The sequence below is a fragment of the Talaromyces amestolkiae genome (assembly GCF_001896365.1).
Source record: "Talaromyces amestolkiae strain CIB chromosome Unknown scaffold1.1, whole genome shotgun sequence".
Taxonomy (NCBI): Eukaryota; Fungi; Ascomycota; class Eurotiomycetes; order Eurotiales; family Trichocomaceae; genus Talaromyces; species Talaromyces amestolkiae.
Window position 1 is genome coordinate 259,159 of NW_024468037.1, and position 13,857 is coordinate 273,015.

The 13,857-nt window shown below is 45.9% G+C and overlaps 4 protein-coding genes across 4 annotated transcripts; 2 read left to right on the forward strand and 2 right to left on the reverse strand.

Moving 5' to 3' along the window:
• Window positions 1–1,226: 1,226 nt before the first annotated feature.
• BHQ10_000084 (uncharacterized protein) lies at window positions 1,227–2,360 on the reverse strand (the record flags this gene model as incomplete). Its single annotated transcript, XM_040881200.1, has 3 exons — window positions 1,227–1,358; window positions 1,472–2,082; window positions 2,141–2,360. 3 exons carry the CDS (start codon window positions 2,358–2,360, stop codon window positions 1,227–1,229), a joined length of 963 nt encoding a protein of 320 aa, XP_040728589.1.
• A 5,877-nt stretch (window positions 2,361–8,237) lies between these two features.
• Window positions 8,238–9,684, reverse strand: BHQ10_000085 (uncharacterized protein; the record flags this gene model as incomplete). Its single annotated transcript, XM_040881311.1, has 4 exons — window positions 8,238–8,253; window positions 8,330–9,028; window positions 9,092–9,389; window positions 9,453–9,684. 4 exons carry the CDS (start codon window positions 9,682–9,684, stop codon window positions 8,238–8,240), a joined length of 1,245 nt encoding a protein of 414 aa, XP_040728590.1.
• A 662-nt stretch (window positions 9,685–10,346) lies between these two features.
• On the forward strand, window positions 10,347–12,230 carry BHQ10_000086 (uncharacterized protein; the record flags this gene model as incomplete). The annotated part of the gene is made up of 5 exons (XM_040881422.1): window positions 10,347–10,530; window positions 10,624–11,076; window positions 11,126–11,928; window positions 11,983–12,075; window positions 12,135–12,230. 5 exons carry the CDS (start codon window positions 10,347–10,349, stop codon window positions 12,228–12,230), a joined length of 1,629 nt encoding a protein of 542 aa, XP_040728591.1.
• Window positions 12,231–12,866: 636 nt separating this feature from the next.
• BHQ10_000087 (uncharacterized protein) lies at window positions 12,867–13,629 on the forward strand (the record flags this gene model as incomplete). Its single annotated transcript, XM_040881533.1, has 4 exons — window positions 12,867–12,901; window positions 12,959–13,119; window positions 13,195–13,218; window positions 13,376–13,629. The coding sequence occupies 4 exons, from the start codon at window positions 12,867–12,869 to the stop codon at window positions 13,627–13,629; spliced, it is 474 nt and encodes a 157-aa protein (XP_040728592.1).
• Window positions 13,630–13,857: the final 228 nt, after the last annotated feature.

Genomic DNA, 13,857 nt, shown 5'->3' on the forward strand with positions numbered 1-13,857 from the left:
TCTGGTTACTAAACAGGTACGGCGAAGACAGGGGTGAAAGGTAATCGCTATATTAGCTCTGTGTAATCGAGATGCTAAGAAGTCTACACCGGTTAATTCATTGCTACCAGTAGCACACAATTAGGTCTGTGTTCCCACGTGCATCGACATCTTTGGCCTCTTACTACATATATTGCGCTAACATATAGTGGATACAATATAGTCAATGATCAGCTAATCAAATTGAGTAAGTACGTAATCACTCAATAGCTGAATTTTGACCGAGTAGCCCTACAAAGTACTAGTCCTCCTTATGGGGATAGTCGCTTGCACAAACTAGCTCTTAATTTGTGGCTTAGTTGATTCTGATAGCAGACTGTCCAATCACTGCATGAAATTGGTTACACAGCACCTCGTTTGAAACTTGATTGCAATCTCATTATTCTCTTGATTGATTGCCTAATCGAGAACACGGGTCTTCGTATCTCATTCAATACGGGAAACATCTAGTCCACGAATGATATAAATTTGCTAATGCGAATAAGCAACCATGCTCTAATTCCTGAAGCTAGTCTACCGAGGTACCGAATACGGTAGTTAATACACCATGGGATATAGGAAAGTCCTGGCTAACGTACATGCTGCAAGGTACACGCTATTAGCTGAGAGTCCACCAATCAATTTAAGGACATGCAGGCTTGCAGCTTATGCTGGTAGGTTGCATGATTCAATCAACTTGATTCTTTCTTCCACGTAAAATGTTGATAATGGATAACACCTGAGGCACAGATCATTCACGCGTGTACGAAGCTGACTTCTACAATTAATATATCTCCAGCACAACAGATGCGTACCTACAGGGATGTACGTCTATTATAATCAGAATCAACACATTAAATTTCATTATAGATCAATTTGATACGTAGGAACGGTTTTAAGCCAGGTTTCAAGAGAATAGGACTCTTTAACACTGTTATTTATGTGTGAGGAATTGTTACCGCTGTTTAAAGGCACAACTGAGTCATGCTAGGGTTTGCGAAACTCAAGAAACTTGTAGCCTGAACGCTGTCAGATAAGTGTCTATGTACTTTCCATCATCGTATCACAGAGAGACGTATACTCTATCGCTTGTTCAAATAGCCTTCTCGCATATATATACATGTTTAGCACACAATGTTCATGCCGAACCCTCCGAATAACAACGCCCTTGAATGCTGACTAGTACTAACTCTGATCCAGATTTCAACTCACATATAACATATATGTTCCGGGGTTAATCCTGCATGCTCTGGCGTCAACGGAGAGTGTTCGTCGGGTGACCGGGCTGGGGAGGTTGACGAGGAGTATCCGTCTGAGTAGGTATTGGTAAGTGGCGGTGTCTGTTGGTGTCCGTCAGCTTTTAAAAGGATCCTGTTAGAATATTTCTTTTCGTTCTTGGTATAGAAACAACCTCTTTTTAGATAGAGGGATATAGGAGAAAGAGAATATTTACCTGTGTCTGCTGGCCATATTGCGGCTGATGGGACGCTGGGATGTCCAGGCCGGCAATTGAAGCGTAGTTGAGATATAGAGGATCAAGATCTTGGCCATCGGGAAAAGTGTTTGTCTGCTTCGGTTGACTCAAGTGATTCAGATGGTGCTGAGAGGCTATCTGCCCTGGCCTTTGGTCGTATTGAGATTGCGGCATGTTCTGAAATACGTCGTGTTGAAGAGGCTGTGGTGATGGGTAAGAGCTATGATGACCATAAACTTCTGAATAAGGAGGATATGATTGATAAAAGAATGAGTCCGTTGGAGGCGAAGCGGCTATTTGTCGCGAATGGAGCTGCTCAGTATAGATGCTGCCTGCTTCAGGCACGGTGCCGTATGTTTCATGTTGTTGAAGTGGAAGCGAACCATCAGACGGACTCCAGTCCGCGTTGTCAGATTCTGGTGCCGGATTTTTCCTTTTACGGGTTGCAGTAGTTTTGACTTTGGGAAACTGAGATTTCTTGGCTCGAGATTTGGGCTGCTGTGCAGTCTCTGCTTGATCCGTTTCTGGAGATGCAGAGGCAGATCCAGCTCTGCGCTCAAGGTCCTCTAGACGGCGCTTCAACTTTTTGCCTGTGATCTGTCAGCACTGTTTCTCACTGCTCTCGGCCTCGGAGCATCAAACACTAACGATAATTACGCTGAGCAATTCTATTTTGAATTCGACGTCTTTCTGCGAGATCTGAGATCTTTGTCCAGTCTTCATTAGGATTGGCATTCGCACTGAAAGCGCTGCTTGTTCCATGGATCGCTGTGAATCTCGAAGTAGCAGGCAAGCTCGCTGACGCAGCAGCAATACTCGTCATCTGGTAAGACTGAGAGTTGTGCCCCGGAAAGCCACCTCGATCCATTTTGGCCGCTGTATACAAGTCGATTCCTTTATGAGGATGGTCAACCAGTAACATTGAAGAGTCTGCAGGTATCAACTGAATGATCTCTAGTCGACTCCGTATGAGGTGAGATAATAGATGGAAAGTACCGGTTTTTACTTAAGCGAATCAAGAATTATGACGATTCATGTAAGCCGACGGCTGAAGAATCAGAGATGTATCTTATATAGACATCTATTATGTACGCGTTGATTGATTAGGTAGACCGTTTAATGTTAAATGTTAAGCTGACGGGGATCCACGGAGTTTATACTTTCAATACCGATATCCACTGCTGGGTGGGCTGTTTGAACTACTTAAATAACGTTTATTGGATCGAACAGGGCTGCGTTAAGCATCCGGTGGTATCCAGTCTTAACTAATTGCTTTTTCTCAACTCCTTTACCTTCTTGCCGTATAATGACAAATGGCTGTGCTCGGTTCTGAGCGGATCATGTTAATGTTCATTAATTAGTTCTCAATGCACCAAGTATGAGCTTACGAAAGTTTATTTTTTGCCCATTCATATCTCCTCCAGTGCATAGTCAGTCAATTCTAGATCTTTTGAATTTATCAGCTGTCCTGCATAGCGCTCCAGTTTCAGCTCAATTCTTCACTTCGTGGGAAGACTCGTCCCAAATATAGACTAGGTGGTGGGGGACCCTATTTTAGCCCCAGTGCCACAGAGTCCATCGTTTTACGTATCAACCTTGAATCCTACCGTAGTGGCCAATCAGCTCAGAAGCTGTTCCGGTTTTTTCTAAAAAAAAAAAAAAATGTGCTCAACTGCCATGGCAGGGACTTTCGGGAAGATAAGCAGGGTTCGGGCTGGGAATGCTTCATTGCTTCATCCATCGTTAACTAATTTCGGCCTAGCTCTTAATCCCGCACACTTTACTATGCTACTCCTTTACGGCCGTAGATATGATACAGTAAGTTCATACGGCATACGTAGCGCGGTATTCACCCCGCGGAGGATCTCTGGCTTCTCGATTACCGGAACTTCCTAATTATGAACGTGGCACACGGCGCAGTGCGTCAACGCTGGCATAGCAAACCTGAAAAGGTTTTCGAGTCCGCTTCGACAATCCGACCCTCAATCCAGAGGATTGTACGGAACACTCCGTTGTGTTATAAGCCTATGCTTGAAAATAATTGACTCCTGATACTCAAGCGAGGCAGAGAACTGACGATGTATTAGCGGTTATTAATCCCATACATAGTAGACCTACGTAGTATTCGCACACAATCTGATCTTCATATACGTAGGTCGTAACCGTCGTATTGATTGATACCTATGTCTCCCTCCAGCAAGCGTACGGACTTACGGAGTGAGTAATCTTCTCTCTTTCTGCTAATTATGTAGAATCTCGCAGGTGTGGGTTGAGTGAGCCAGTCAGGCCCCCTGAAAATCAAACCCTAATGCCACAGCCCGTTGGAGCAGGTGGTGCCTAATCCAAAGCTGGCTTAGGCGGCCGGACTTTAAATGGACAGTTCCGTTCGAAACGTGGGGTGATCCTGAAATGATTTCCCTTTTCGGGAAAAGTTCGGCTGCATGCACATGGCGGTATTCCCTAAATGGCCTTCGTAAATAATTAGTCCAGATGTTTTCCAGTCAATTTGTTAATTTGGATAATTCAGTAATCATACTCATACACACATGTTGAAATAATATCACCAGGGATTATGTAGGTAACGCATCAGGCTATCGTTGACAATCTTGAATCAGGAAACTCGAGGTCGCTTTTGAGATCTATGTTGTACCCAGTTGGTGGGCAGGTTTCAGATATTTGCCGCACTGTTGAAAAGTTCTTGAGGATATCATGTGCGGCCACTGTCAGGGGCTTCGTAGGCCATTAGCTTGTCAGTTGCTTGGAAACATGTGCACCACTTCAAGTTATGCCTTGGAAAAATAGCTTCACGAGGAGTAAAATGTGTGAGGTGCCTCATCAGCTTCGAGTCATATTTAGATTTCTCGAGCGGGTGCACAACACAATTGCTTACGCTTTTATTGCTCGAGCAAAGTTGTTATGATGTGGGTGCTTAACACATTGTTCAGCATGGTCCCAAAGTGCTCACCTTTGCCATCCAAAGCCCCCCTGCATTACGGTCTTCAAGGCACCTCTCCACTATCAAAGTATATAATTGTGTACATAATGAACAGAGTTAGAAGCCTGAAACAAGCCCTTCAGCTTCGGTGAAAACGCAAAATCTCCAAACGAGTAAAATATACCACTAAGTATCCTCATTTCCAGAGGACGATATCTAATCTAAATAGGCAGCGGTGTAAACTTGATCTCGTCAAATTTTCGACCGAAAATGTCCGACATCAAGTCGCTAATTCCGATTCAAACCCACATTCTTCGGCTTTCCAAGAATTCAACGTCAGGACTCAGTGCTATCTCTAACTCGGGGGCTGAGGTCATATGATGGCGATCTTAGGGCTGTCCAGACTCTTAGTTTTTACGTACTATGTACATACTTCGCACATCCAGCGCACGCACTCACTCTGTTTCTTGGAGACCACGAATGAATGTAAATACGAGGCTTAGCGTATTAGTGAGACTGTATACCCTAAGTGAAAAAGAATGTTATGCCTCACTTCAAGTCCCGGGAAAGATGATGTAGATTCGTTGGCGCCAGAACTCGAAAGAGTTTGGGGTAAATCGCGACTCTTTCCATATGAACGATGCCAGGTCCACAATGACTGGGGCCTTGAGGAAGTGTTATTCCAATATGGCAATATCATGAAGGAGCCGTAAGGATAACCAGTCAGGATGGCTTCCACACATTGCGCGATTACCCATTTGAGGAAATTTTACGAAGTAGCCAATCAACTTACTTAAATTTGACCGTTATAGCTTATAGGTTCCTTTAGGTGACTTTAGTGCGGTTCAAATTAAATTAGCTTCGCGAGTCTCGCGTTCTCTTACCTAGAGATCAAAAGAGGATCCACTCCGTACATGACTAGCCATCTAGCCCTTCACTGCTCGGTTTCGGAAGTTCCTGCCTCTTTGCCTGCTAGCCTGCTGCTCTAGGAACCTAGAGTAATGAAGCCTATCGTGCTACATCCGTAGTATAGTTTACAGAGCGGACCATCTGACAAAGTTCAAAGTCAGACCCTTATTTCTCGACTCCTCTCTGCCCCATTACTGGCGCTTTCATACACGTAGCCACCAGTGGCAATTTACTACGTACTTGATCATCGACTCTATTCAATACGTGGTGTCTCGGTTGTTCAAATAAGCACATGCTTCGTAGTTTGTACGAAAATCTATCAAATCGGTTCTCTAATGAGGGATTCTCAATCGAGGATCCTCACGGCCGCCATCTATCGTCCATTCTACCAAGTACTAATGCTACGCAATTAAGAATAGAGTTTAAACATACCAGAGCCCAAAACAGATCTGTGTCAAATGAATGCCCAGTTCGGACCGTGAAACGAAACTAGCCTCAACAAAACTTAGCATTGCGGCCACAACGTCAACGTGAGAAGAAGAAAAGCGGTCCATCACGGGAGCTTCATTACTCAGCACAATACGCCCTCGATACATACATACCAGCGGTGCAGCGTGCTTCGCCTGGTGCGTCGGCATAAGCCCTGATTCTAGACAAATTCTTTCTGCACTAGTCTAGTCAATCCTGTGCTGTTGGATGTGGGAAAGCACCCCCACACGCAAAGTATGTAGGGCTGAATAGAGTATAAAATGTGCTGAGATTACAGCTAATTTAGCTGCCAAGTCACTTGGGTGTCATGTAGTTTAAGATAAAATAATAGAGGGGCACACGTGGTTAAAGATGTTTCTGCATTTCCCACACACCCTGGGGATGATAGTGTGAGTTGTTGAACACTTAAGAGCACGTATACGTACTTACCCTCAAGAGACTCCTTCATCAGAACCTACTACGTGGTAACGTTACACATATTCATTTCAGGAACTCGAGATTAAACCCGATTATGATACCCGGCACCTACCAATAGTAAACTTATAAAATCAAAAGACACGCTACGTACACCGCTACTCCGCTAGCTGCAGTGACTGCTAGTACTAGTGCGCCAAACAATTCCACCCCTGACAAGTCACGTAGCGCGGTCATCCAAGTCACAGTGTTCTTTCAAGGTCTAGGGTCGTATCATTAGTTTAGAATGGGCATAAAAACGGTCGACAAGACCAAACATGCTTGACAGTCTGTTCCCAGAACACAATTTAGCATTTGCCATATACAACTAATCTCCACAAATCAGTCTCTCTTTGGTCCTGCGAGGTAGCTTGACTTGTTCTACAATAAGTGAGTTTTAATATGTGAGGACTCTGAGGAAAATACTGACTCTAGACTGTCTCATTCACTACGTACCTCGTCTACACTGTCATTTTCAGCAGGTATCAAGAAGTGTTTCGAGTAGCATCCGACGCAGGTGCAACGCAGATCGACTTGTTAACCCCCTGACCAACGCGCGAGTCATGCATCTTTCTTCACATTCTGCTTCATAATATGCATGCTGAAAGGACTGACCAATGATATTACATATTTCAGTGGATAAAAAGGCCATAGCGAACACGCGAAATGCCCCCCAACCCTAAATATAGTCCTGACCTACTACGTACGTAGTAGATTGATGAAAAACCTTCTTTTGCCATTAAGTACGTAGCTCTATGTACCTGTAAACCTATCAAAGAACGGGGATATCCATGAGACTTCATTCTGATATTTCTGCTTTTGCGCCTAGTTCACATGAGGCATATGCCATTTCGGGTTGGTCGAAAATAGATCAAGAGCATCACACAATGCCGTAAGTAGCAGTGATACGGTACATAGGTCTGCCATCAGATGCAAACCTTTCTTCATCATAAATCTCATTGACAGTATCCAGTCACTTTTCACGGAACTGGTAAGCCAGAAATCAAGGCTTGACTTATAGTAAGTAACCAACATAAGATGGAACCTCCTCCTCCGCGAACTTGTCATTCTTACAAAGCAAAGTCCGAACGATTTCCGCTATGTATCTGGCTCGTAGGCCGGTATAGAAGCCCAAAATATGTCTTCTACGCTCCTGGGGCATCTAATCGAAAGATTGACAAATGACGTTGAAGAATCCCTTTCCAGTGGCGATGTACGTGCCCACATGAAAAGGTAAGATATCTAAGTCCAAACTAGTTTAGCATGATTCCACACTGCAACTGCAGTGATAGGGGTCATAATTACACTAGGTAGGTAAGGTTCTTATGAAGGTTTACATATTTCATATATTCCTGAAATCAGTTTCGTTAGTGGCAAAAGAGATATACGTCCGTGGGACTTCAGTAACGATTATGGCCCCGAAAGACCCTTTGGAGGTGGACCTTGGAAGGATCCATAGATGTGAAGAGGGATGTATACATCCGAGTATAGCTAGACAGTTGAGAATAGGGTGATAAGAGGTGTAGGCTAGTCATGGGATCAGTGAAGATGGGTGCTACTATTTTTCAGCGATGAGGAAAGCAAGAAACATATTCAGCCATGACCTAGGTATCGAGGTACTCTGAAAAGAGGCCTCAAGAAATCGGGGGGATGCACTCCTCAAGTGAGATACGTACGTAAGAAGAATCAGTTCTGGTTGAGTAAGATCTCGAAGTAAGATTTATAGTGGCTTACTCATGGTGCTGACGTGAGGCGAGGTAGACCCCATGCCCAAGCAGCGATTTTACTATGTATGCAAAGATTCCACGTGGTTGTTTTACTACTTTGTAGTGGCCCTGAAAAATCATTTCGTAATTGTTCTTTGATCTCAGCGTACTTTTCAAGCCAGTGACGCCCGTTTATCTACATACTCCAAAAATGCCCTCCAATGCGAGTTCAGTAATATCGCAGTGAAAATTTTTACTCAACGACATAGCTAAAACCACAAGTCAGCTTTCTCTCTTTAAAAAGCAGCTGCCTTTTCAGGCTGCTAAACGTGGGCAGTGACTTACCTCCATGGGTGCTTCTCCTCACCATACTGGATACCCTCAATCCAATTCTTCATACGAAGCGCAATCTCACCGGCTTCCTCGTTCTCCTGCAATCCACAGTCCACCAATTGACCCTTGTAGCTGATCTTGCGAACTGGGCTAACAATAGCTGCCGTACCAGATCCGAAGACTTCCAATAACCGTCCTTCAGCCGATGCCTCAGCGAGCTCTGACATGCGCACTTTACGTTCGGACACAACCCAGCCCTCAGGCACCAATCGCTCGCGAGCAAGTCCGAGAACGGAGTCTCGCGTGACACCCTCCAAGATCGTACCGTCCAAAGGCGCGGTCAAGAGTTCCTTCTGTCCGGTTTCCTTGTTCTTGATGGCCATGAAGAGGTTCATAGTACCGACTTCGGTGACATATTCCTCCTCACCGAACAGCCACAAGTTCTGCTGGAACCCGCGAGAGGCGGCTTCTTGCTGGGGGACTATGCAGGGAGCGTAGTTGGCGCCAAGTTTTTTGTCGCCGACACCACCTGGCCAGGCACGCACAGCGTAATCAGTTGCTTCCAAAGACACAGCCTTGAAGCCGGTAGGGTAGTATGGGCCGACGGGGCTGGCAATCACGAAAAGAAGAGCTGATCCTGGAGGGCCAACTCCGATGGTCTTTTGTGTACCAATCATCGTAGGTCGTAGATACAGCGAATATCCTTTCTCACTACGTAGACCACAATCGTTAATTACCATCACGCATTGAGCGCACAGACAATACTTGACTCACTTGGGAATGAATCGACTCTCCAACTTTGTGAATTCCGCAATCAATTTGGTAAGACTGTCGCCATTGATGGTAGGAAGAGCAATTCGCGAAGATGACTTGTTAAGACGCTCCATGTTCTTGTCAGGGCGGAACAGACGAATCTTGCCATCCTTGTCTTTATAGGCCTTCATACCCTCGAAACATTCGAAAGCATAGTGGAACACGCATGTTGCGGGGTCAAGGCTGAGGTTCTGGTAGGGCACAATGCGAGGAGTAAGCCATCCATCGGTGGCAGTCCACTCAATCGAGAGCATATGATCTGTATGATACAAATAGTGAGTATATAGACATGGATATCATTTCCCGTTTAAGTTGCACTTACCTGTGAAAGTCTTGCCGAACTGCAATTGGCTATTCGGAGTCAACTCCTTGGGTGTGCTGGTCTTGGTAATCTCGAGCTGGGAGGGATCAACACCTGGCAGCTCTGCCGAGGCCGAGATAGGCTTGATGCTGTATGCTCGCTTCCACAGGGAGGAACCGAGCGATGGAGTTGTATATTGAGTTTTGCTTGCGCGCAACAATGTGTTGCGCGCGAATTGATGTGAAAGCCTCATCCTTTGTTGTGCGGTGACGACTAAATGACTGTAAAAAGATCAGCTGTAGCCCAGACAGACAGTGATGCCGCCTTTAAATATTTGTGAAATGCAGCTCTGATCAATGACTCACGACTCACGACTCACAATACTCTAGAGATTCAATAGCTGCTGTGTCATAGCAAGCATGCCTAGGTCGGAGAGGTGCTCGGAATTATTATTTTTTCAGGCGCTGTCATTGGCACTCTCGCCGGGGAGCTGCGACGCCTGGCCGAAGCCGATGACCGGAGCGGTTTGTTGCGGGCCGCCGCCAGCCTCGTCTAATCGCGCTCTCTATACATAGTAGACCAGAAGAGCGGCTTAACAACAAAGACAGAATTTGCAATCATATATGTGTCGGTAACTGAGAAGGGTCTCATATTCCTTTAAAGCTACGTACATTCAAATGCACCGTGGCAAGGTGGCAGTCAAAGTACAGCTGGCCGATGTTCAAGTGAAATGACAAGAGTGCAAACACGGCAAACATGCCAAGTCTTCTTCCACCCAGCAGCAATCGAGCGGCCTCAACTTTGACCTGCGTTGGTTGAGCTTGTTTCGCACCTCATTGTTGTCGCATCGCGACCTGTGTATCCGCCCCTTGAAAATACGCTGATGCTAGCTCTTCATCCGGTCAAACCTTCAACATGCCGCCTCAACCCCAATCCAAAAGCGGGGGACTTTCGCTGTACGCAAACCTTCTCGATCCAGCTTCCGAGAGCTCTACAGCTCCGGGGACGATAGCCAAAGCCCCGGTACTCTTCACGCAGAGCTCTGAAGGGGGCATAGATACAGACGAAACTTCTGCAGATAAGCAACAAAAAAGTGCCGGTAGCGCATTACCCTTTCTAATTTATCCGCGATAATTGTTGCGTTATGATTGCTCACATGTGTGTTGGCGCTTCCTGTGTCGCGAAACTGTAGCATCTTTGCGATTCCAACCCATCAAGAGACCGCAGTTACCAAATCAGAAGCCAAAGGCAAAACCCGCATTCCCTAAGCCAGCATCAACACCCTCCGCGACGGGTTATACGACTGCTGCAACAACTTCGTCTACGCGCCTACAGGTCAAGACCACCCTCGCCGATTGGGCCTCGACGGCCGATGACGACGATGTGAACGGTTTTTATGGGCAGGAAAAACGACAACGTGGAGGTCGCAAGAAGCGGAAGAAGAACCGAGATGGACCAGAAATGATTACAAACTGGGACGACATCTACGATCCATCCAGGCCCAACAATTATGAGGAATATAAACGAAGCGATGAAAAAATACGAGAAGTGAGAGAATGGAAAGATCGGCTGTATGCGCATCGTATGGCTAGGCGACGCAGCAATGACTACGATAGTGACGATGAATCTCCGCTGCCACGGAACCGTGGGTCATTCTTTCTACCCATTCGAGAAACCTTATTGATGATGTGCAGGGCAATTCGCTCCTCCTTCCTATAACTTTGCGCCGCCGGCCAACCTCAATGACACGTCGAAGGTATTGTCCAACGACAGTGGTGAAGATGTCTACGCACAGCGGTTCCAGAGGACTAGAGAACAAGACCATGAAGTGGACATGGAAGATATAGATTACCAACCTCCGCCTCCGCCGGCCGCTATACCAAATGAAGCTACAGGAGACGATGCCTATGCGCGAAGGCTCCAGATGAGCCAGCAACCACCGCCTCCTCCGCCTCCGGAACAACCCCAAGTTCCTAGCAAACCGTCAATGTCGGCCTTTCAACCTGCTTCGGCGACGATATCGCGCGCACCGGTACGGTATACATTACCTCCTGCCCCAGAAGATATACCAGCGACAGAAGAGGAGCTCGAGGCTGTTTTCGCCGAGGAAGAGCCGGTACAGGATGAAGGAGAGGAAGCCCCTCGCTCCCTACGGCCAGGACAAAAAGGCTTCGCTGAACGTCTCATGGCAAAATATGGCTGGACCAAGGGGTCTGGTTTGGGTGCTACCGGCACCGGAATTGTCAACGCGTTACAAGTGAAAGTAGAGAAGTCAAAGAAGAAACCGGATTCAGAAGGCGGAGGCTTTGCAACACCTGCAGGTCGTGGCAAGATTATCGCTAGCAAGAAGAAGAACGAGGAAGAAGGAAAGTTCGGGCCAATGAGTGAAGTTATTGTACTATACGGCATGCTAGACGGTATGGATTTGGCGAACGAATTGGACAACAGCCAAGGGGGCGGTCTCATGCAGGAGATAGGCGAAGAATGCAACGAAAAGGTACGATACTCTACTCGCGTCGATTCATCTGAGCCAGTGCTAACAATACTCAAGTATGGCCGTGTCGAAAGAGTCTTCGTACACCGGGAAAGCAATGACCCAATTCCAGTGTTTGTCAAATTCACTGCTCAATTATCAGCTTTACGAGTAAGTTCACCCTTTTGATGAAACGCTCACCTTGGGACTATCGCTCACCCTTGGTTTAGGCTGTCAACGCGTTGGAAGGACGGATATTCAATGGAAATAAGATTACTGCCAAATTCTATGACACCGAGAAGTTTGAAAAGGGTGTATATCAATAGTCTAGCCTCGTTTCTTCCGCGACCAATGAACATATTGATTTCTGAAGCAAAATTTTATCTCTGCCTTTCTAAATCATCAGAAGAAAAACTCATTTAAATCCTTACTATACATCTAATATATAAGCACGTGACATCACATTATAACGCAGAACAGACTGACAGTCGGAAGAGGCCGCGGGCCGTGGGGTAAACCTGATTGGCCCGAGCTCAACCTTCTTCCTCCTTCTGCGCCGCTTCCCCGACAATTTTATCTCTCTTACAAACTCACTTACTCTCTCACACTCTGCTTACAACACACATATTTCTTCGACCTTGAAGAATCTCACTACGTCTGCCAATATCACCGATCAAGAACCGTCAAAGGCACTTCATCTCGTCACCCTGCTCGCAGTCATTACAACTTGCGATAGATCAAACAGCTCGGGCTTCGTCTTCTCACTTCAAGCTTAGAGAACATCGCGACTTTACTTCATAATATTCTGTCTTTCTCAACTACTCTGAAATCGGTTTCTCTCAACGATTTCCTCATACCATCGTATCCTCATCGACACACTGTGATCAGGTTCAACTGGCGACTCAGCCAACCATAAAGGTCAAATTTCGATCACTACGTGAATTCACAAAGAGTCCTGCAAAATGAGTCTCTGCTTGAATCGCTTGACTGAGGAGAGGTGATTCTTATTTCTTTCGAAAGACGATGATCCCTTACTGACATGCGCTACGCACAGAAAGCAGTGGAGAAAGGACCATCCTTTCGGCTTCTATGCCAAACCCAACCGTAACGCTCAAGGAGTTCTTGACATGAAGAACTGGGAATGCGGTATTCCCGGAAAGTCCAGCACCCTCTGGGAGGGCGGCTTGTTCAAACTTCAATTGATCTTTCCTGAAGGTTCGTTTTCTATGCATATTGGATGGCCTCATATGCCGTTTCTGGGATCATAGCTAACTCTATTCCATCATCCAGAGTACCCAACCAAGCCACCAAAATGTTCGTTTGACTCTCCTTCCATTTTCGCAGTTACCACACTCTTTCGACTTGGCCTGTCTTACCCCGCATCAATCCCTTACCTTTATTGACAATCTCATGATTTTCGTAATTACCATTCCAGTCCGTGAGTAGTAATGCTAACGATTCTCTTGTTCAGGCAAATTCGTCCCTCCTCTGTTTCACCCAAACGTCTACCCTTCCGGAACCGTTTGCCTTTCAATCTTGAATGAGGAAGAAGCATGGCGCCCTGCGATTACAATCAAGGAGATTCTCATCGGCGTCCAAGACTTACTCGACGACCCCAACCCCGAATCCCCAGCGCAGGCTGAAGCTTACAACCTTTTCAAGAAAGATCGTGCCGCTTACGAAAAGAAAGTACGCCAAATTGTCCGCGAGAATCCAGCACCCTAAACCGACATGAATGCTTAGGTCAAGAGCTCTTCCCTTGTTGTCTCAACAATGATTCACGATTTGCATCATATTAAAGCGATACCATTGCGTTTTGGAGTCCGGAGGATTGAGGACGGTCCTTTCTTATTTTTTATTCTCTTCATTAGTGACATGACTGATTATCAGATTATATTTATGAAAAATATGATTGAGAGGCACTCCAAATGCTGATCATTAATTTGCCTTCAA